The sequence below is a fragment of the Peromyscus californicus genome, unplaced genomic scaffold (genome assembly GCF_007827085.1).
Source record: "Peromyscus californicus insignis strain IS unplaced genomic scaffold, ASM782708v3 Scaffold_18__1_contigs__length_77618521, whole genome shotgun sequence".
Lineage (NCBI taxonomy): Eukaryota > Metazoa > Chordata > Mammalia > Rodentia > Cricetidae > Peromyscus > Peromyscus californicus.
Genome location: NW_026294480.1, coordinates 9336066 through 9358059, shown reverse-complemented (window position 1 = coordinate 9358059; position 21994 = coordinate 9336066). Strand labels below are relative to the sequence as shown.

General features: G+C 41.0%; 1 protein-coding gene across 8 annotated transcripts in view; it reads left to right on the top strand.

Moving 5' to 3' along the window:
- Positions 1-21994, top strand: part of Ctnnd2 (catenin delta 2) — an 863700-nt gene that overhangs the window by 428187 nt on the left and 413519 nt on the right. For all 8 annotated transcript variants that reach the window (XM_052743025.1, XM_052743021.1, XM_052743024.1 and 5 more), the window contains 2 exons: positions 20365-20399; positions 20944-21060. In XM_052743025.1, the coding sequence (XP_052598985.1) occupies positions 20365-20399; positions 20944-21060 (152 nt within the window). The remainder of the gene's footprint in view (positions 1-20364; positions 20400-20943; positions 21061-21994) is intronic.

Genomic DNA, 21994 nt, shown 5'->3' with positions numbered 1-21994 from the left:
TATTCCCTAAGATTCTGTCTTCCCATCCTCTCCTTTACATTTATTTCCATATTTCTATCATTATACAACTATCAACAAAAACATGAGGGAAACCCTTTTTATTCCATTTTGTACATAACATGGCTTCTGTTTTAACACTGATTTGATATGAATTGGCAGGTGCTTAACTTCAAATAATCAAACCCTGAAGGGAACCTAGTCAATGAACAACATGAGAAAAGCATTAGCAATGGCTGCCCTCTGGAGTCCAGAGAAAAATGCAGGCGCAGGTATAAATATGAGCATCCTTTGTGTTGCGAGATACATCTGTGTATTCACACATTTCCGCACATCCAGTTTCAACTTTGTAAAGGGATCTGATGTCCCATTTGGACTTTAGAAGTTTGTTATTGAATACTTCCGGAGATGCTGAGCTTATCCACCACCACCACCCCTCCACTCCCCGTGTAAAATTAAGCTCATATTGTTCACTCTTAGGCAGGACTTTATAATGAGTGATGTTCAGACCCATACATCTGCTGCCCATTGGTTCATCTCCAACAAGTCCACCAACACTGTAAATGCCTACAGGATGGCAACCCTGGCTTGGCAATGATTGGCTCTCCCTGAGTCATGCCCAGTGGGGAAGAGGGTTCTGTAAGAATCACTGTCCTTAGCCAGCAGCCCTGATGCACACCTTTAATCCTAGCACTCGGGAGGCAGAGGCAGGTGAATCTCTGCGAGTTCGAGGCCAGCCTGATCTACAAAGTGAGTCCCAGGACAGGCTCCAAAAGCTACACAGAGAAACCCTGTCTCAAAATAACAAAAAAAAAAAAAAAAAAGAATCACTGTCCTGAAGGACAGGTCCCTCCCACCTCTACTCTGCCATGCCATCCTTTCTTCTCCACCAGTTTCTTCATTGGTAAGTAAAATTCATAGTGACTACTTTATCCCCCACCCCATCACTACTATGAATGACCACTAAAATTGCATTCAGTAAGTGCTCAAGCAACTGAGAAATGTAAACGTTTGATACTTAGGAAATCTGAAAGAAGAGCTGGACTTTAAAGTCAACCAAACAATAATCATCGTAAATAACACCAAGTGTGAAGTGCCAGTCTTCAGCCAGAGAGGCCTTTGAGTTACTCAAAACGCTACAGGTTGTTGCCATTCTTCTTATTTGCCCATCAGAACTTGGCACTAAGACCCTGTTGCTGAAGATCCCACATACCTTAGTTGCAGGATGTGGAGAAATCAAAAGCTAGGTTTTTGATGAATCCTGCTAGCTAGGATTCATCGTGTCAGAAGCTGCTGAGAAAGAAAAGTTATCAAGCATCTTACCTAATCGTGAACACTGTGAGCTACAATAATGACCTGCCAGTCAAGAGGTGCCCAATGGTGCACCAGCAAAATGACTACTATTGGAGATTGGAGATAGCCAATCACTTTCTCTTCTTTGCCTTTCTTTCTTTCTTTCTTTCTTTCTTTTTTTAGAAAAAAAATAACCTTTATTTTATTCAATTGCCTTCCCTCCCATAACCCTGACTTGAATTAGGGTGGACTTAAGAATCCTTTTAATTAGAATTTAGGCCATTAAGATGACCAGATCATGATTGTTTAATGTAGAAATTTCACACTCATCTAAAACTTAGAAAGCGTGAGCAACTGTGAGAAGCATCACGTAATCTATCTGTATAGGCACGTTCTGTGGAGCCCTGAATGTTGTGGACTAAGATATTTGTCCAGTCCTTTGAGTTTTCTTCATCCACTTTAGGATTTAATATTGTTAAAGAGGACGGTTTCCATCTGTATTGGAAACGACTGGTTATTCTTTGGATATGACAAGCACCTCCAGACAGGCATCGTAAACCAGTTCCAAATGATTGTTGTAAACCAGCACAAATCCACAGCAGTAAACTCACCTCTCTAAACAGCCACACAGCATCACAGCCCACAGTAAGAACAGCTTGTCTATACCAAGGACCAACTTGCTCTCGCATATTTTCTGCTTCTGCAATCAGCCATCTCTGGAATTCTGTATTTCCCTAAACCCTAGATAAATTCAGCACTCTTTTTTCCCTCATTGGCGTAGTGTGTTACATGTAAACTCACCATCAGTAAGCGTGTTTTAGCTCAGTGAGCAAAAATTTAGCAGTTTATTTTAGATACTCCCTTTAGGACTGCCCTTGACATACATCAATAGCCTGAGGTGGTTATTTATTCTTTCTAATACCCATTTTGTAGAATATATGACCTTAATCATTGGTTAGACAGGAAGACTGGGGAGACAATTTAACCTAAGGACATTTTATGAATTCCAAAGACATTTTGATTGTGACAAAGAGGAAAGACTGCTAATGAGTGGGGGCCAGAGACACTCCCTAAAGTTCTGACATGGACAACAGGGTGTACCCAACCCCAATGCGCTTGAGGTTTCTCCAAACAGGGCTGCTATGGAGAAAGTAAAGGCACCAAGTAGGAAATGAAGTTAAAAAGGTCCATCACATTAATCTATGGCTCTAACCATAAGTCATTAGAAGTCCATTCAATATTATGTCTACATAACAGAATAAATGTTCTAGTTTCTCCTCTAGGACCTAAGACCCACTGAGCCAGAGGTTGTTGGTCTCTATTATGGTACCAGGTACATGTTTCATCTTTTGGAAGACTAAAATCCAATCAAAAAAAGTGGATGTTTATTCCCATGGCATTTATGTAACTAATGTAGCAATGGGCATGTCTTGCCAGGCCATTAATGCCTATAGCTCACCGAGTTCACCAGTGAGTGATGGTTACTTTTCTCTTCTGGTAGTGTGCATGTCACCTCCAGCAGCATAAAAGCTAGTCAGTAGGGATAAAGCTTGCAGGCCAGTACCAACTGGGTTTCTCCATGTTCTGTGACTCAAATACATGACAGTCACTTTCTTATGAGATTTGACTTCCACTCCACAGTTGAGAAATCATGACTAATATTGTAAACCTGGTCTAGAGTCCATGGCTGGGAGGTCATGGGCCCTAAACAGGGAACCTACTCTGATTATTTTGCTAAATGCATATGGGAAAGTGCCTTCAAAATGCTTTTCTAATTATAGGCTAGACTGCTCTCAGTGCTCATCAGAGAAGTTTCTTTTTGCAGTGGGGCAACAGTTAATACCGAGCCTCATAACTAGTCAAAGTGCTGAAAATAACAGAGACATCTGTATCACCCCCTCCAAGACTCAAGGAAGGTCACAGAATACTGGGTGGGAAGGATGGGGAAACGTGCTGTGAAATGCTGTTTTCTGATCATGACATGCAGTTATAATCATAAACTCCTAACAGCTGCAGTTACCTGCAAAGACCAGCGCAACATCAAACCATCAGCATCATAGCATGGATTAGGGAAGGGCTCACAAGGTCCCTCCCATCCCTGAGGGACAAATGCTAGCTAATAGTTGCTGAGGGTGGGGTGTCCTTTTCAGGGATGTAGACACTGGTAAATTGCACATGTTCCAATAAACCATGCTTCTTCAGTCAGTCTTAATTCAGTGGCGCACACACACACACACACACACACACACACACACACACACACACACAGGAAACACAAGACAAGACATTACTAGTCTCTCACAATCACTCATCAATCTGACAGGCAGGAGATTGAGCAGCTCTGAGCTCTCTCCTTGTTACACTCTGTGGACCCATGCTCTCGTGGATGAAAAATGGGATTCTCCCCACTTTGGAAAAGTTATGAATAAAGTTGCGTTTTTCTATTGATACTTTTCCTTTTGTGTTTCTTTGTAAATTTATAGTTGAAATCATTTAGCCGTTGGTTAGCTGTAGTTTTCATTGACAAAGAAACTTTTTGCCAATCCCTCACATGTTTATAGAGTTTACATTTCCTTAACAAAATGCTTAGATTTCGGTGGCATCACACCTTTGCTAAGATTCATAATGTCAGTCTTCTTAAAAATTACTCTCCAGGGCTGATCATTTGGTATTGGATAACCAATAGGTGTGTCTTTCACCAGGGAAGCCTGTTTCTCCTACTCTCCGAATTACTTAGTTGCCTTTAGTTCTTCATGTAGGGTTGAGGCCTCTCAGGCTTTCCCTTGACCACACCAGTATATCTATTGTTGTTGTCTGGTCATCCCTGAAAACATAGATACAAGTAACACTAGACAGACTTAGTGTATTATACTTAATGTATTTATAATATATATGTGTATGTATAGGCATGTACATGTATGTATGCGACAACAGTTAATAAAAAGAGGCCATGAAAACTTGATATGCCATGCTTTGCTGATACCTATGGGAGGCTTGCCCCTTTCTGAACAGAAACAGAGGAGGAGTAGATTGAGGAGAGGTGGAGGGGAGGTGGGAGGAGGGAAGGGGAGGAGAAGGGAGAGGGGAAATTGCTGTCAGGATGTTAAATAAATAGGCCATGAATTTGAATAACAGCACCTGTGGGAGGATTTGGAGGGAAGGAGGAGAAGAAAGGAGGATATAATTATATTATAATCTCAAAAATAAAAGAATTAATTTAAAAAATTATTCTCTTGTGCTGCCCAGGTAAGATGAAGGGTCTGCTCTCCCAGAGTGTTGCATCTGGTGTGGGGGAGCACAGTACTCAGGAAAGTGGCCCTGGGCAGCACAGTAGAGCTAACCCTGTTGCCAGAGCTGTGAGTGAGCCAGCCCTGACTTTGTGAGCGTGAGAGAGCTGTCCCCATTACTCATCTGTCACATGGCAGCATGGGCAGAGGAGAGATGAGATGTGCCCCCCCCCACACCTCATCAACCCCTGAGGCAGGTGAAAGAGCTGGCCATGAGGTCACAAGAGCAGGAGAGCTGTCCCTGCCCCTCATAGACTGCACCCCTGGGGACAGAGGCCCCTACACCTTGACTGGAAAACACAGTAGAGCTGCCCCCCCCCCTTTTTTCTTTTTACCCTTTCTTCTCTTAAAATTTATTTTGTTTTCTATTTTGGAGGAGGGAGATGGGTGAGATGTGGAGACATGTGATAGACACACTGAGTAAATAAAAAGAAAGTTAAAAAAATTATTCTCCAAGTAGATGTAAGGCAATACCTTAGTTTGCTATTAATGTTGATCTCTATGATAACTAGTGATATTGAGCACATTCATGTTGCTGTAAATTATTGTAATATTGATGTTTGCCGCTGAAATGACTGTGTTAAAAGTAAGATTCCTGTATAAATTTGATGCAGAACACACACACACACACACACACACACACACACACACACACACACACGTTACCTTACAAGAGATTTCCGCCTGTAAATTTTCTTTTTTTTTAAATTTTTTATTTTTATTTTGCAATACAATTCAGTTCTACATATCAGCCACGGATTCCCTTGTTCTCCCCCCTCCGGCTCCCCTCACCTTCCCCCCAGCCCACCCCCCATTTCCACCTCCTTCAGGGCAAAGCCTCCCCCTCGGACTGAGAACAACCTGGTAGACTCAGTCCAGGTAGGTCCAGTCCCCTCCTCCCAGGTCGAGCCAAGCGATCCTGCATAGGCCCCAGATTTCAAACAGCCAACTCATGCACTGAGCACAGGACCCGGTCCCACTGCCTGGATGCCTCCCAAACAGATCAAGCCAGTCAACTGCCTCACCCATTCAGAGGGCCTGATCCAGTTGGTGACTCCTCAGCCATTGGTTCATAGTTCATGTGTTTCCATTCGTTTGGCTATTTGTCCCTGTGCTTTATCCAACCTTGGTCTCAACAATTCTCGCTCATATAAACCCTCCTCATTCTCGATAATTGGACTCCCAGAGATCCACCCGGGGCCTAGCCATGGATCTCTACCCTAATTGTCGTGCTAGAAACCCCATCCAACTACTGAGGGATCTGGATGCAGAGATCCATGGCTATGCCCCGGGTGGATCTCTGGGAGTCCAATTATCGAGAATGAGGAGGGTTTATATGAGCGAGAATTGTTGAGACCGCCTGTAAATTTTCATCGCATGAGGAATTCCGGCTGCATTCTCCATAGGAGCACCTAAAATACACACTGTTTCAAATATATACCTGCACATACGGAGAATTATCGGGATCTAAAGCCAGGTGCCCCTGGAGCAGAACCTCGTGTATGTGCCTTCTGTGACTGCTGTTTGATCGTGTCATTAACCTTCTCCCATGAGAGAGACCTGCTCTTCCTGCACTCTCCCCAACATCACAGTCCGGCTAAAGCTGTGACCCACGTGCCTCCTTTGCACCACGGCAACACGGTAGTGTCTCACAACCCAAGTTTCATCCCACACAGTCACTTCCATCCACCTGTAGCATCATCTAGAAATGTTACACTGACCTAAGTGAGTCATTAATTTTTTCTTCCTTGTTTGTCTCATGTTAGAAGTCCGCCGTGTCAATACTCCCACATAGTTCCTTTGCTTTCTTCTGTTAAATTTTGTCCCATCATTTCTTTCGAGACCTGGACCAAACCATGTTTGTGCCCAGATGTCCTCCCTGGTGCAGGAAATCTGGGGAAAATTCCTCTCTAGTCTTAACAGGTCTTAATACAGTTAATATATTCTGATTTACATCACTTTCTATGTTATCATCTCTTGATAATTTGCATGTTGTCTCCATTCTGAACTATAATTTTCTCAAAGTAATAAGACGTAGCACTTTAATAGTTTTGTTTTAAATCTCAATTTCAGAAATCCAGAGTATGGAGTGCACTTAGCACTTCTTTTAAGAATTAAATAAACTATAAGATTGACTCATTATGCAATGAAGACAGTACACAATGCTTAACCCAGTGTTTCTGCACATATCTTGTGATGGAGGATAAATTCAGTATGACTCGCACATTCAATAGTCAGTCATTTAACCAGTTTGACTTACTGTTGGCTGCCAAGGAGCTCCGTGTGCTGTGCACACTATTTTCATTATCAGTTACACTTTAACGAACCTTTCCGAGCTCAGGGGCAGGAGCACAAATATACTTGCTCCAGATCCTGTGGGTAGAAAGTCTAAGTGAGGCTTAGTTGGGGAGCTCTCCTGTTCCTTGTGACATTAACCAAGGTCATTCACTCTACCAATCAAGCTAAGAAGTAAAATTCAAGACCATTTCTCTCATATATCGGCCAACTCAGTGCGCCTCTGTGCAGCTCCTGTGTCTCCAGCTTGGGCTTTCTCATAGCATGCTTGTCATAGTGTAGCCAAACATCATCTATGGAAGCTGGCGTCTCAGAGGTATTTTGTTTATTAAAGGGACTAACAGCTGAAGATCCCCTAAGACCCAGCCTGCAGCAGTTAGAAATTAAAACTTTCTACTCTTCCCCTTTCCAACTCCTCCCTTTTATTACTAGAAACAGGTCGCTGGCCAGTCCAGATTCCAGGGGAGGTAGAGAAACCACTGTTTCTTCCTAAAGCCTGGAGTTAGTATGTGTGTGAGTGTGTGGTGGTGGTCGGGGGCGGGGGGGGGGGGGGGTTGTCTGGTGGATTAACTGCTTCCCAGGAGCTGTGGAGTATCAGTCCAATAGTTATTGTTTGATTTCTTGACATCCCCATGGATTGATGGTAGGCTTTACTGAGTCCGCCTCCAAAAGACTTTTGTCACCTTTCACTTTAAGTTGTAGAACACAAACTAGCGGCATGCAAGTCATTTAACACCTGCCTCCAAAAAGGAGCCCAGAAGAAAAAAAGAGAAAGAAAAGAAAGAAAGTCCATACAAATGCGCTGCTATGTAGATTAATCTCAGTAAAGAGCAGCTGCTGGATACTGTTGACTTCATGGAAGAAACATTTCAGAGTATTTCAACACATAGCACAGGCTTACTCCTTCTTTAAAACAGTTGTGAGAGCCTTTAAAACGTACAAATTCAACTGCTCATCCCTACAGAATATACATTTCCTCAGTAGCATGAAGAGTTCTTGATTGAATCTCTACAAAGGAAGAAAATGAGAGACATGAAGTATGACCCTTATGCACAGTTTATTTCACCCAGACAAACTGAAATTTCATTCCCTGTGCATCATTAACCCTGGGGTTAGATACTGACATTTCTCAAATGTCCCCATTCTAAATTAGGACAAAAAGGATGGGCTTGTTTTGTTATTGTTATGTGTGCTCATGGTATGGTTTGTGTGTCTATGTGAGTGCGTGTCTGTCTGTTCGTGAACTCACATGTGTATGCACATGTATGATGATGCTAATCCAAAGTTTCCATACCAACTTTTCACCCCACTCTGCCTGTGTTTTTTTCTATTAACTCAACACTTTCATAGCACCACTTTACATTTCAGTAGAGAAATCAGCTGAAGCCTATCAATTACAAATAAAAGAAAACAAAAGTCACATTTGATTTCCTTGTTATTTCTTCCTGACGACAGAAGGAAACCTGGGCCCTGGGGAGAGGCAGGATTTTCTCCTGGGTTGACAACCATCTGTTTCAACCTTACCCCTGCCCCCAGGGACCCTTCCCTCACTTCACCTGTGCAAAAAATGTCAGTCACCTCACCCGAGCTCCCTTTTTAATCCCTTTTTCAATTAAGTTGCTTATAATTACTGCACAAAATACCAGGTTTTGTTATAACATTTGTATACATGCATATTATTGCATGCGGTGCCTTTTCTGAGCAAATGGCTCATTCCAACAGTTTGTCCAGGGCTCTAAGACTCAATGAGTCTGGTAAGAACTAAGTCAACACCACCCACTCATTTCATTAAAGCCATTAAGCACACCAGGTGAGGAGGATTTTGTGATTTCCTCTCAAGCTGTATTAAACCAACAAATTAAAATGAAGGATGTCCTCACTGCCTGTGTGTTTCCTGTGCTGCTTCATCAAGCCTCATTCTGATCCTGAGTTCCCTGTTGTCTTAAACAAACAGGAAGTCCTCAGGAGCAGAGCAGGGATATGGTAATGACAACTGCCACTGCTGACTTTAGATTTATCTTCTTATAATTGTCCCCAATTAGAAGCCACTAGGAACACATCACAGAACACTGATAAGTGAAAATAATGTTTCATTTAGCAGGAAGCTTGAATGAGTGAAATATTGCAATGGGCTTAATTAGAGACAGGAAAATTAGTTTGCTCAAGTTTATACATTAGGCAGAACGTAACTGAAAACAGAAGACTTCGAATAATGAAGGACAAAATTCACTGGTATTTGGAAAGTATGTTCATATTGCATATGTAAATAGAACCCTTGGTCGGGACATGGAGAAATAATTTCACTTTCTCTTACTGGAAAGAGTATACTGATTTTAAGAAAAAAATGGCTGTCATCACCAATGGCTCTGGCTTTTCCAGTCTTTCTTCCACTTCTCTTTTGCTCTGCCCACCTCTTACCTCTGTGATGATCTCTGAGCCTTGAGGAAAGGAAGTGTGGGATAAATAGTGTAAACTCAGAGCAGCTGTAATTGCATGAACAAGACTTTTGCAAGATCAAGCCACACGAAATTCCAAGCATGGATTGGAGAGAGTATAACAAAGTTCCACTCCCAGCTGGGGAGACATTGATAATCCATGGCTGCTAGAGGAAGAATAACCGCTTTTCTTCAGAGATATGGGCCTTTAGAGGCTACCCCTGCTCCAGCAGATAACCCACACCCATGCACACAAAGGCAGGAATGAGTAATTTTAATCAAAACATAGTATATGCACGTATGGAATTCTCAAATAATAAATAATTAAGGAACCGAAAAAGACAAAAAGACCATAAGTGTAGGTAGAGTTTTCCTGCCTGGCCCACAGTCAGGGCAAATCTCTCTCACCTGCCAGTCCCACAGCCGTCAGACCCGACCAAGTAAACACAGAGACTTGTATTGGTTTCAAACTGTATGGCCATGGCAGGCTTCTTGCTAACTGTTCTTTCAGCTTAAATTAATCCATTTTTATAAATCTATACCTTGCCACATGGCTCGTGGCTTACCGGCATCTTCACATGCTGTTTCTCATCTTGGCGGCTGGCAGTGTCTCTCTGACTCAGCCTTCCACTTCCCAGCTTTATTCTCCACCTTGTCCCGCCTACACTTCCTGCCTAGCCAATGGCCAATCAGTGTTTTATTTAATGACTAATCAGCAACACATTTGCCATACAGAACATCCCACAGCACATAAGTTTACATGCGTAAAATATAAATTAAAATTTCCCTGTTGTCATCAATGATTCTGTTGGTGCACTGTTAAATATAGTTAGTGTTCTTAAAGTATTGGCCACATAGGATAATTGGGGAGGGGCGGAGCAAGGCATGTCATTTAGTTGCCATACCATCTATCAGCCACACATCATGTTGACATAATCAACAAAGCCCAGTCTTATATAGGATATAGTAAGCAAAAAGCTTGGGGAAAGATGCTTCCTGTTTTTGGTCCTGCTTGCGCACTGACATGCACATGTTCAGCATTCTCTTACCCAGGAGTCAAAAAAGTCCAAGATGAAGTCCAGCTGTGGCTACTCTGACTTCCCTCCCCCCACCAGGTCATCATTTTATCTTAAGTGTTGGCTTACAAGAGAAGAGTCAGAGAGGTGAATTAACTCCTTGACAGGTCATAGTTCTGAGAAGATCTTGTCTTCCTCACCCAGAACCAGTTCTGATTCAGAGGCAAAGCCTGGTCTTGTGGATCTGTTGGCACTCCTGCTTACTCCCTACTTAACACCACATGCATACTTTGGATGTGCTCTGAGTCCTATTCACGGCTCCAGTAGGGAACTTCTGCCTGTGGATGAGCTGTACAGTAAGAATCCATCCTGTGGATTGTGCATCACTCTTCCACTCACTCTCCCAGTTCTCTACTGAATGGAGAGAGTGACTCCTATCTTCTAAGTACAGAGCTCTGTGTACCACTGCACTGGAGGCAACACACAGTTCCAGCCACGGCCATTAGTAGTGTGGGCATCGAAGGACATTTATAATGGAGAATAAGCCGAAATGCTCTCAACTAGAGAGGTCTCTTAAGTATCCTGAAATGTTTTAATTTGTGGCTCTGTAAAAGATCTGAAATGCTTTGCAAGCATTACTGTTGTTTAGCAAGAACTCTTATTCAAAGCTTCATTCCTTCATGAGCAGAATAAACAGCTGTTATGTACCTGCAAAAGGTGAAGAGTCTGATCTAATCTTTCAATTTCAAATCTTCTATAATAAACATTGGAGAGTAGTTTTTAATGTATGGTTTTAATTTTTAGCACAATATATATGGAAAGCAATGGGCATACGTAATTAATCAAGAAGACCAATTTCCAGGCATGCAGAGAGTTGTTTACAAGACATGCAGTAAAAAATGGGCTCTGCAATCACCTGCAAGTCTGCAGGAAGAACAGGAGAGTATCCACCAGGCAACAGCCTATCTTTAATAAATGTTTACAGAGAGGCAATACATTGCATTGTGTGAGATCTTCTGCATTTAAAGAGCATGCATTAAAACTTGCATTTTGCTCTAATGTATGAAACCAGAATATCACTTTAAATTTTCCTTGAAATCATAGGGTGATGATAGAAAGGAATTTTGGGTCCTGATGGGCAGGGAATCTGAGATATAACCCATGAGCTTTTCACCAGTGACAGCTCTGTTCTTGCACCTGATTGGCAGTGTGATTGGTATATTATATTGCAGGGATAACACCTAATTCACAGAACAAAGCATCAATGAGCCTGGGCAGGTCCAGCCAGCTCTGAGAAGAATGAAGAACAAAAGGATAATCACAAGTGAACAACACCCTTTTTTTTCCTTCATCTTTTCTGTCCTCCCCTCTCCATCCCTGCCTTTCTCTGTCATTATCCCAGTATCCCCAGTCTCCATTTTGTTCTAGTTTACATTACATGAGAGAACAACTGAGCAGCATCTTGTATGCAGAAAAAAAGCAACTCAGGGGGAAGAAAAGGAAGCATTGTCAAACCGCACTCCAGTTTTATTTCCGTTTTTATTTGTGAATAGTTACAGGACTATGAAAATACAAGATAATTTACACAGAAAGGTCGCTTGTAACTTTGTCTGGTTCCCTCTACAATTTAACATGTAAGGCATTGGTATAATCCACACTTTTCTATTTTTAATGTCCTTCTCTACCTCCCCCCCCCGTGTGTGTGTGTGTGTGTGTGTGTGTGTGTGTGTGTGTGTGTGTGTGTGTGAGAGAGAGAGAGAGAGAGAGAGAGAGAGAGTTGTATGCGTTCTTAGTTCTCTGAGAATGTACCACCACCAATGTCTGTTCAAAACCATTACATCATGGCAAGGCTCACTCATCCTGCACTGTCCCCTGTACCTGTCCTTGGCTATCACTAATCTATCCTCCAGTCCTCTAGTTTTGTATTTCCAGACTATTACTTCTTCTTTAAGGCAGCTTAGTCTTTTGAGAATCATTACCTATTGTGTATCAAAAGCCATTCTTTCATTTGCTGAAGACGTTTCCATTGTATGATATATTGGTGCCCTTCTCTGCTCAGTTGATGAGTTATTTTTGCTAATATTCTAGCCATTGGTAGTCATGAATATTTGTACATCATTTGTACTATTGAATTTTTCACTAAACCTTTGCATGATTTGCAGTGACTTACATGGTCAAAAGCTGCTACTACCTTTCAGGAAGTGAAGACTGAGAATGTCATGCCTACTGTTGTCCATGGGTGCCGTGGTTTCTGATCTATAAAAAGTCAAAGTGAAATTTTATTTTAACAAATCATATATTGTTATTCAATTTTGTTCTCTTTCCTGAGAAATAGAAGACTGTTGTTTGCATATATTTCCACTGAAGATCTAAGAGGGATAAACTTCATATATACTAACAAATCCATATTATTCCAGTCAAATCAGTGCCCAGGCTTTAACATATCCATAATACACACACACACACATTTATGAAGGAAGAATGGATGAACAAAAAGCTGGGAGATTTATGCGCCTTACAAGAATAGCAAAATGAATCTTGTACACACACACACACACACACACACACACACACACACACATACACATACACACACACACACACACTCACATACTCACACTATCTTCATATGCACAGGCACATATATGCTTCTGAATCTGGACTTATACACACAGTCTCAGGAAACAATAAAACGGGAGTTTAATAATCCTTTTACTCAGGACTTGAGGTATTTTATAGCGGAGACAACTTAGAGGATTGACACTTGGATTATCTTGCTGGGAGCATCACGTCTGTCAGCAAATAGTGATTACTCTTTTGCACTCCCTACTCTAAAATAGAGTCATGAGCAGCCAGCTTCCAGGTCCAGAGAGCTCTGGACTCCAAGGATCAGAAAATAAAGTGTTCAAATTAATCAACGTCTAACTGTGAGTTACAAAGAATGCCAAAGTTAGCTGATCCATGTAGCAATGTACAATGCAGTAGTATTAACACACAGACTACACAGATTGGAGGACACTTTACAATAGTACCCCTGGTGACCAAAAATTACAATTTACTATACTCAAATCTGTGGAATGCTCACTGGCAGGGATATTATGATAGTTTACTTTCTAATGTAGTTAGATATATTTCTCCAGCTACAATAAAATTTCTTGTGTACTAGCAAAATCATTTAAAAAATAATTTCCAGCCCATGCATGAGAAGGTTCTCAGGAATCTCTGGAAGGAGATACAGCATGAGAAACTCATACTTTATAATACACCATTTGTTGCTGCTTTCATTATTGGATATTATACATAATATGCCCCTTGTAGTATAGCTATAATCAACTCTGGAACTATAAAATTAATTTCAAGAAGAGAAACTTGAATTCATTCCCTTCCCATGGTAAGAGCTCAGCTTTTGTGTAGCTAGCACAGTTTGGATGATGGGGCCTCGGGCTAATTCTTTGTGGTTATGACAAACTGGAATATTTCTTTCAAAGGAATTAAACCCAAACAGAATACATGTTTTTTCTGTCTTGCTTCGCTGTCTTGCTTCGCTCTCGCTTGCTCACTCCCATGTGTGAGAGTGTTGTGGCCCTTTGTGATACACACAGGAGCCACTTGTACCCAGGGTACCCTGGGGGAGCATGTGTGCTTTGCTGTATCAACTACTTGCGTATTTTGTCAGTCATCAATGCCAACAAAATTAGCTTAGGAATGTGGATTTTTTTTTTCTCCTTCAAACTGAAAAGAAATTCATAATAGCAATTTGAGTCCTGTATATTTTCTCACATGGTTTTGAAAACAGAAAATGGTTCTGGTTTTCACTATAGGAAGAGTGATGGCAAATGCCAGGCGAGCTGGCCTGTATGGTGCTGATTGGAGAAACTCACAGTTTGAAAGCAAGCTACCTTTCCTTTTAAATCATACTCCCCCATTTCAGTCTCTATTTAGTTTTGGTGAAAGGCAGCATAAATTCTGCATAACCTGTGACATACTCGTGTGGTAATATTTATCTGTCCCCAAGCAAAGACAAGTTGAATTCTGTGTGACTATCCCATGGAAGCTCATTTTGTTTTGTGAATTGGCTGTTCTTTTCCAAGCGTTTGTTCCTTGGGAGTCTATTCATGACTTCCCTCATGATGCCAAATTCTGTGTTCCCATTACTGTTCTGTGGGTTTAAGTTCTTTACATTCTTCATTTTCAGAAGTCCCTATGATAAAGATATCCCTGTCTTTCCAATGAGGCATCCGTGCCAGTTAGACAGCTAGCATACTGAAGACCCCATGGACTTGTCCACAAACTCCTTGAATGGCACTCTTGACTTGGTACCTCCCAGCTCTGTATACTTGACTGTAGATGACCCTACTCCATTAGCACTTAGGTAAATCCACTTTTTATCACTGAAACAAAATACCCAAGATAACTAATGTACAGAGATTCAAATGGTTTTTGGGCACCCAATTTTGCAGTTTTCTGTCAGTGATTGGTTGAATTTATCACTGAGCTCATTGCAGTGAGAACATGTGGCTGGGCAAACTAATCAAACAAAAGAGAGGAAGAGGCCAGAGCCCTGCAATCCCTGTTTGGGGTCATCCTCAATGACTTAAAAAGAAAAAAACCCATCTCTCAAGAATGCCACAGTCCTTCCATAATGTCCCCCTTGGGACCATGCCTTTAACACATGAGCCTTTGAGAACATTCAAGTAGCAACAAATAGTGAAAGTCAAGGGGATCTGATGATGTCTCCCTCCTGTATCCTCAAAGCTACAAAAGGGTACTCACCAAGAAAATGTGTAATCTTTGTTGCAGCATCTTCTCAGGACCTGTTGTGACCAACAGTAAAGGTGTAGAAATCACTGTCCATGGCCTTTTCTCATACTGGCTGTTCACATTTCTCCATTTAGACCTTCCCACAGCCAACTTCCATGTACCACAAAGAAAAAAGGTAGAGTAAGCCATAATCAATCAACTTATAATTACTGACATTGACATCAGTAATTTATAATAAATGATCATAGTCATAGCCAGCTATAATTTATAAGTAATTTTAAGCCCTTGCATACTTCTTAGGTGTTCTAAGCCCCTCATCAGCACACATTTAAACACCTGAAATAAAGGAACTGATGGAATACTCACAATTTCTCCTTCCAAGTTCATGTCTTGCCTACCGTATTGTGAACTGAATCTGTCAGAGCTGGGCTCCCGCTCCACAGAGTCAGGTTTGGGGGACTACCCAGCCCAGTACTGCACATGTGATGTCCTAGTTTAGCTTGGTGCTCCTAACAGAAGCCTTTGTAGTCCTATGAAAATGTTTATAGTAGCCATAAAAGTATGTATTTTGCTGTAATAATCAAGGCAGAAAGATTTGTGATATAAGAAAAAAATCAACACGTCATTTGCATGGAGAAGGCTGTCGCTGTGATGTTCAGCTAGGGCTATTTTGGAGACAGAAGCCACAGGCAGCAACCAAAGGGAAGAAAGATACTTACCACAGTAGACTAGGAAACAGAACACACATAGCAAAAGGCAGCAGTGGCCTATAGCAAAGTACCACACATCAAACAGACCGATTTCTTGTCATTTTTACAGTACACATATCATTCCCACAGGATCTAAGACTTTTGACTAAGGTCATTTTATTTCACAATCACTGCCTACTAGTGTGAGGTATTGGATGCAAAATTAACTACTAAAAGCTCTTTTATGTTAGAGCCAGAGTCAAGACATACGGATGTCATCAATATGAGCATCTTTGCTCCTGTAGGGTAGAATCAAACCTTAGTTTGGAAGCAATTTATTTTACAATAGCTTTTCCCTGGCCTATGTTTTAGGTGCTGTGCTCAGCTTCAAAGCAAACTTAACAAAAGCCTCACAGTTCTGTACCTTTATTTCATTTTGAAAGAATTTGGGAGCAATAATGCCCTACATGGTTCAGGGTGGAGACGGATGCTTCAGGCCTCTGAAAGTCACAAAAGAAAATATATGTGAGCAGGTCCATCAGAGAGAAAGTATCAGTGGTAATGGTTTGCTCGGTGTCTTTTCCTGACCTTAAGAAAAGCTCCGAGCTTTCGTATGTATTCTTTATTAGAAATGGCCCGAAGGTGGGTGAGATGGTCATCAGAAAAGGCAGTGGTGGGAACCACTTTGCAGGGGGCTCAGGGTGATTCTCCCGTCTAAATTAGTCTTGCCACACACATCTTTCATACCTGCAGAACATGGAAGCTATTGGTTGCTAACTAGAAATGTTCAAACAGCCCCTACTTTAATGTTTTACAGAAATGTTTCCATCACTTCCCTCACATATGACGTGAAGGGGAAAATGAATTACGTCTTTCTACAAATGGATTTTTTTTTCCATTGTACTAAACTTCCTTATGTAATTGAGAACATTTACTGCAGGTAATCCCTAATCCTGGATATGAGAATATCTGAGACACAGGCCTGGTCCTTGATCATTTAAAGAATAGTTAGACTTTTCGTTTTCTTGGTTTTTTTTTTTTTTTTTAAGATGTATCCACCTTATAGCACTTCTTAAGGGAAGGAATCAAGCATGTAAAACATGGAATTGCATAGAATCCCGGAGCAGAGGAAGGAAAGTAAGCACTTAAGGAAACAAAATCCAAACCGGTTCCTCCAGGGATGTCTGCACTCTGTGATCAGTCTTACTGCTAATGCATTTTAACTGTGGGGAAGAAGTCAAGGAAGCCACTGAAATGATTAATGCTTTCTGTCTGCCCCAAAGGAATAGGACTTTGTTCTGAGAGGACATTTCTATATTGCCATCAATAGTGTGTTTTTTCTATTGTAACAATAATAATAATAAAATATTCCTTCTCATTTCTGTGGCATCATAAAACCAAAGCGCTTTAGAAAGAGATGAACCAAAGAATAACTATGTGGCAATATGATGTTATAAAGTGATTCACCTATTATTGTAGAGGAACAGACAAACCCCCAAAATGAGCAGAAGCAGGGACTCCACCTTCTCTGTGCAGGGATTGCCTTGGGCTACTTCCCTCCAGCTCCATCCCCTGAGAGGAGGAAGTAAAGAAGGAAGATCTGCCTGTGAACACCAACAATGGCACATTTCTCTGCTAGTTAAGTGTGATGTGAATTCTACAGAACCAACCTTCCACCTCCCACACCATGACACCTTATTTCTTACCTGTCTTCTGTGTATGCTGGCAGACGTGTCCGTTCTTAAGGACCCATCCAAACACAGGGCATAAGCTGATAGAAAGTTCAGAGAACTCATGCCTGCCCTCTGTGCTTGAGCAGGAAACACCCTCTTCTTCTTCTCTTGGGGCTTTGTGTAACCCAGTCTACATATAATGGGCCTGGGCAATGTGATCTTAGTGTCCCACAGGGAGAGAACAGGACACTGAGGACCCCAAGGGGTCGTTCACTTACTTGCACTGCCTTAGACACAAGGAAGCTTAAGATGTATCCATCTCCCACACCCCAGAGAGTGACTTTGAATTGTGGAGGAGGTGTTTGCATTGTGGTGTTGTGCAAGTTAGTTCAAAGCCTTGACGAGACTCTTAGTAGCTATGTGGTCACATTCCTTAACATCACTGTGTTCTGCTGTTAAAAGGAAGAAAAAAAAAAGTGTGTTGAGAAAAGGACCTGCTGTATAGTAGGTCTTAGTACCAAACACCTAGATTGCTTTCAGCCTGCTGTAGTATGAAGATAGTAGCAATTGTTTCATTGTGTCAGGGAAAAACATTAATATTAGAGTTATCTAAGGCTACCATTTAATTACCACATCTGCTAGCTTAAAACAACACAGATTTGTTCTCACAGTTTTAGAGGCCAGAAGTTTGAAGTCACTGTGTCAGCTGGGTGACAGTTCCTTACAAAATGGAAGAGGAAATTCTTCCCCCCAAACCTCTTCCTGATTGTGTGACTTCCACTGACTGTGTCCAAGTCACCCCAGTCCTCACCCCCATCTTTACCTGGCCATCCCCATGTCTGTGTGGGTTGTCTGCAATCTCTTATAAGGATATTCCATTTAAATCCCTCCTGTGGAATACCTGACTGAAGACAGCTAACTGATATTACATCCACAAAACCCTCTGTTCAAATAACTTAGGCACAAGTTTCAAGATTTTGATCTAGAGTTTATTTTGGAGAAAGCCAGTATTCAGCCCACTACAGTATGAAAATGTTTTCTATTCCTATATAAATTGATGGCATACACACTTGGAAGGTTATGCCACCTTGAAAGTTTGTCCAGCCTTAAGATGCAGAATAACAGAGCTTGGATCAGCAGTAAACTGACAATGAATGTCTTACCTAATGATTCTAACATTCATAGCACATAAGGACTGTAAGATCCTATTGTTACAGCAGACACTCAGCCAAGCCTACATATTTTCTGAGCTTTTAGGTTTCTGGTGAGACTTCTCTTATACATTTAAGAAGTGCTACAGATGATTATGACACAAATAATATGCACTTAGAGTTACTCAGAATCAATATGCCCAAGTTCTAGAGCAGTTTCTGAAAATGTCCAATGATATTGATGTGTAATATTAGGATCATGATAGCAAATACTTGATAAATAGTATTCTTAAAGGAATAGGATAGCTGTGATGGCTGTGGTTAAGATATATCATGGTGATTCTTGAATTTTAATATGTTACAGCCTTATATTCTATGATACCTACTAAGGGAAACTGCCTTCCTTATCATTTTAAAAATATTGACTTGTGTATTACATTCCTATGGTAAGAGTTGAACTTTGCAGTTAGAAATAGCTTTTGTATAATGTTATATATCTTTAATGCATGTAAGAGTTTCATGGAAATGAATTTGTAGTTACCTTTTCATGTGTCAGATCTGTCTTTAGCTCTTAGCACTGTAAAAATCTTTTCCATTTTGCTAATATGAATTGGCTCAGAAGCAAGACACCCTGTAATAGTCATTCGTTTCTAAAGGGACCATTCTTGTTCTCATTTACATCAATCATGGCTTTTCTGAGTGCTGATTTATACCAGAATTCCCCTTTCCCACATAAACGTATTCAGAGGCTGCCTCTAAGGTACAAATTAAGGGTCTGAAATCCACTTACTGCTAAGGGACTGATGAACCATTCATAGAAGCTGCTTGATCAAGGCAAAGATCTGGTGACATACGTGTAGAAAACCATTGTCAAAATGGTACCTGTCACTGATAGCACCATTTCTTGTCAGTTATTGACAGAAAATGGTGGCACCATTAGAAGAATGTACAATGGAAGTTGTTCACAACCAAAAATTTCAAATGTATTTATCTGTTTTATAATTAATAAATCATGCAAAATAAATCAGTCATGTATGCAGGCATACTCTGAAATGTCACTGGCATATCATAGATATATAGGTAGGCAGGCAGATAGGTAGGGGGAGAGAGAGAGACAGAGAGACAGAGAGAGAGAGAGAGACAGAGAGAGAGAGAGAGAGAGAGAGAGAGAGAGAGAGAGAGAGAGAGAGAGAAACAACTCCTAGCTGGATCATTTTTATAAGATATATGTTTAGAAGAGAATGTTCAAAATCTATGTTTAGTTGGTGGTAATACATTATTATTTTTAAGTCACATTGTTTAAGCCACAACAATCAACTGGAAAGAAAGAATTCATAGGAAATGTTTAAGTAAAGGCAAAAGGTTATCTTGTTTTTAATAAAAAGGGGATATATATTTCTTTATTAGGCTACATTACAATGTCTAATACTATGCAGGCTTGTATTATAAAATAACTAAAACTGAGTAAAACTGATTTATCCATAAGCTATTGCTTAATGGATTGGATTTGTGGGGGGGAAAAGAGCTATCTTTATAAAAATTACTGAATAATATCCATTGATAGCATGATCTTACCTGTGAATCAAAAAAGGATATACATCAAATGCATTAAAATTAAGATTCTATCTCAATGAGACCCTTTTCCTTTGTGAAGACTTCAGGCAAGTTCCAGGCAGCCAGCTTACTCTGAGGTCCGGGTGTATCTTGTGTTTAGAATCTTTTCTTTGCTAATCAGTTCATTACAGCTATGTGTTCTTTCTCTTGCAGTTCAGCAGGGGAGCAGTTTCATTGGCAGACACAAGGTAAAGTATGGGCCACTTGATGGACCTCTAGTGATTAATTTTCTTATAAACTTTAGGTTTCTAAAAGTTAATTGGGAAAAAAACAGGACAGTGAGAATTAAGTGAAGTTATGATAGTTCCTGATTTAGAGTGAAGGGCCTAACTTCTCTTAATTTTCTGATAACTGAATCTTCTCCAAGAATACACATACTTGATTAACTTTTACTTCTCTGCTTGATGTCAAGGCTTGCAAAGGTGTTGTCTAATAGATGTAGTATTTGATTGTTAAATAATAACCTAAAGTAGTGTTTCTCAACCTTCCTATTGCTGTATCCCTTTAATACAGTTGCTCATGGTGTGGTGACCCACAACCATAAAACTATTTGGTTGCTACTTCATAACTGTAATTTTGCTTCTGTCATGTAAATATCTGACATGCAGATAACATGCAACCACCATGAAAAAGCCATTTGGTCCCCCAAAGGGTTCACGACCCACTGGTTGAAGACTGACTTAGAGCTTTAGTATTACCCTATCATGTTTACTGCTTTATATCTCCTTACAGATGGTCAAAAAGACATCGAAGATGAACTTACAACAGGCCTTGAGCTGGTGGACTCCTGTATTCGCTCTCTGCAGGAGTCAGGAATACTTGACCCGCAGGATTACTCCACAAGTGAGAGTAGGTCGAACGGCAGCCCCACTGGGTTTTGTGTCTTGGCATTTCTTTTTCTCTTAAGACAGTCTCTTATGGCCCAGACTCTCTTCTCACTCACTATGTATGGAGCGAAGGATGACCTTGAACCTCTGATCCTAACTCCTCCATCTCCGGGATGCTGGGATTACAGGCGTGTATCTCCACACCCTGCTTATGAAGTGCTGAGGATGAAACACAAAGTTCATACTAGGCAAGCTCTCTACAAACTGAGCCATGTTCCCAATCTCAGCAACCCCCATAAAAGGGAGCTAACCAAAATAAGAGTACTATGACTCTTTAAAACATAACATCATCACAGGTTATGCTAGTTGCTTATTGTTGTTGTGATAAATCACCATGACCGAAGGCAACATATTGAAGTTTATTTTGGATTAGAGTTGCGTAACGGTGGTCCATAATGGGGGAGGAGAGCATGGCAGCAGGCAGGCAGAGTGGGTAGCTCTCTGATCCCATTTTGTATCACACCAGGAAACAGAGGGCAAACTGGGAGTGGGACAGGGTATACACTCTCAAGGCCTGCCCCAGTGACTTAATTCCTTCCTGAAGTCTCCCTGTCCTGAGCCTCCCCGAAGAGTGCCACCAACTGGGAAACAAATGTCAGATATGGAGACATTTCTCATTCAGACCACCCCAGGAGCCATATGCAATAAAAGTTTCATAATATCTCTATCTTTCTTCACTCTCAACAATTCCCTCCTCACCATTTAGGTTACAAAGTCTCCAGGTCAGCAGTTAGAATCTAAGATTTTCACCGAAGTTTCAACTTCTAGACAAACATAGTTTATGAACTCATATGTGTTTGATTAACCAATGCCACCACTGCCTTAACATTAACCATCACATGTATGGATCATTGCTGGCAGAGATCTTCATGACCCCAATTGTATAACAAGATAAG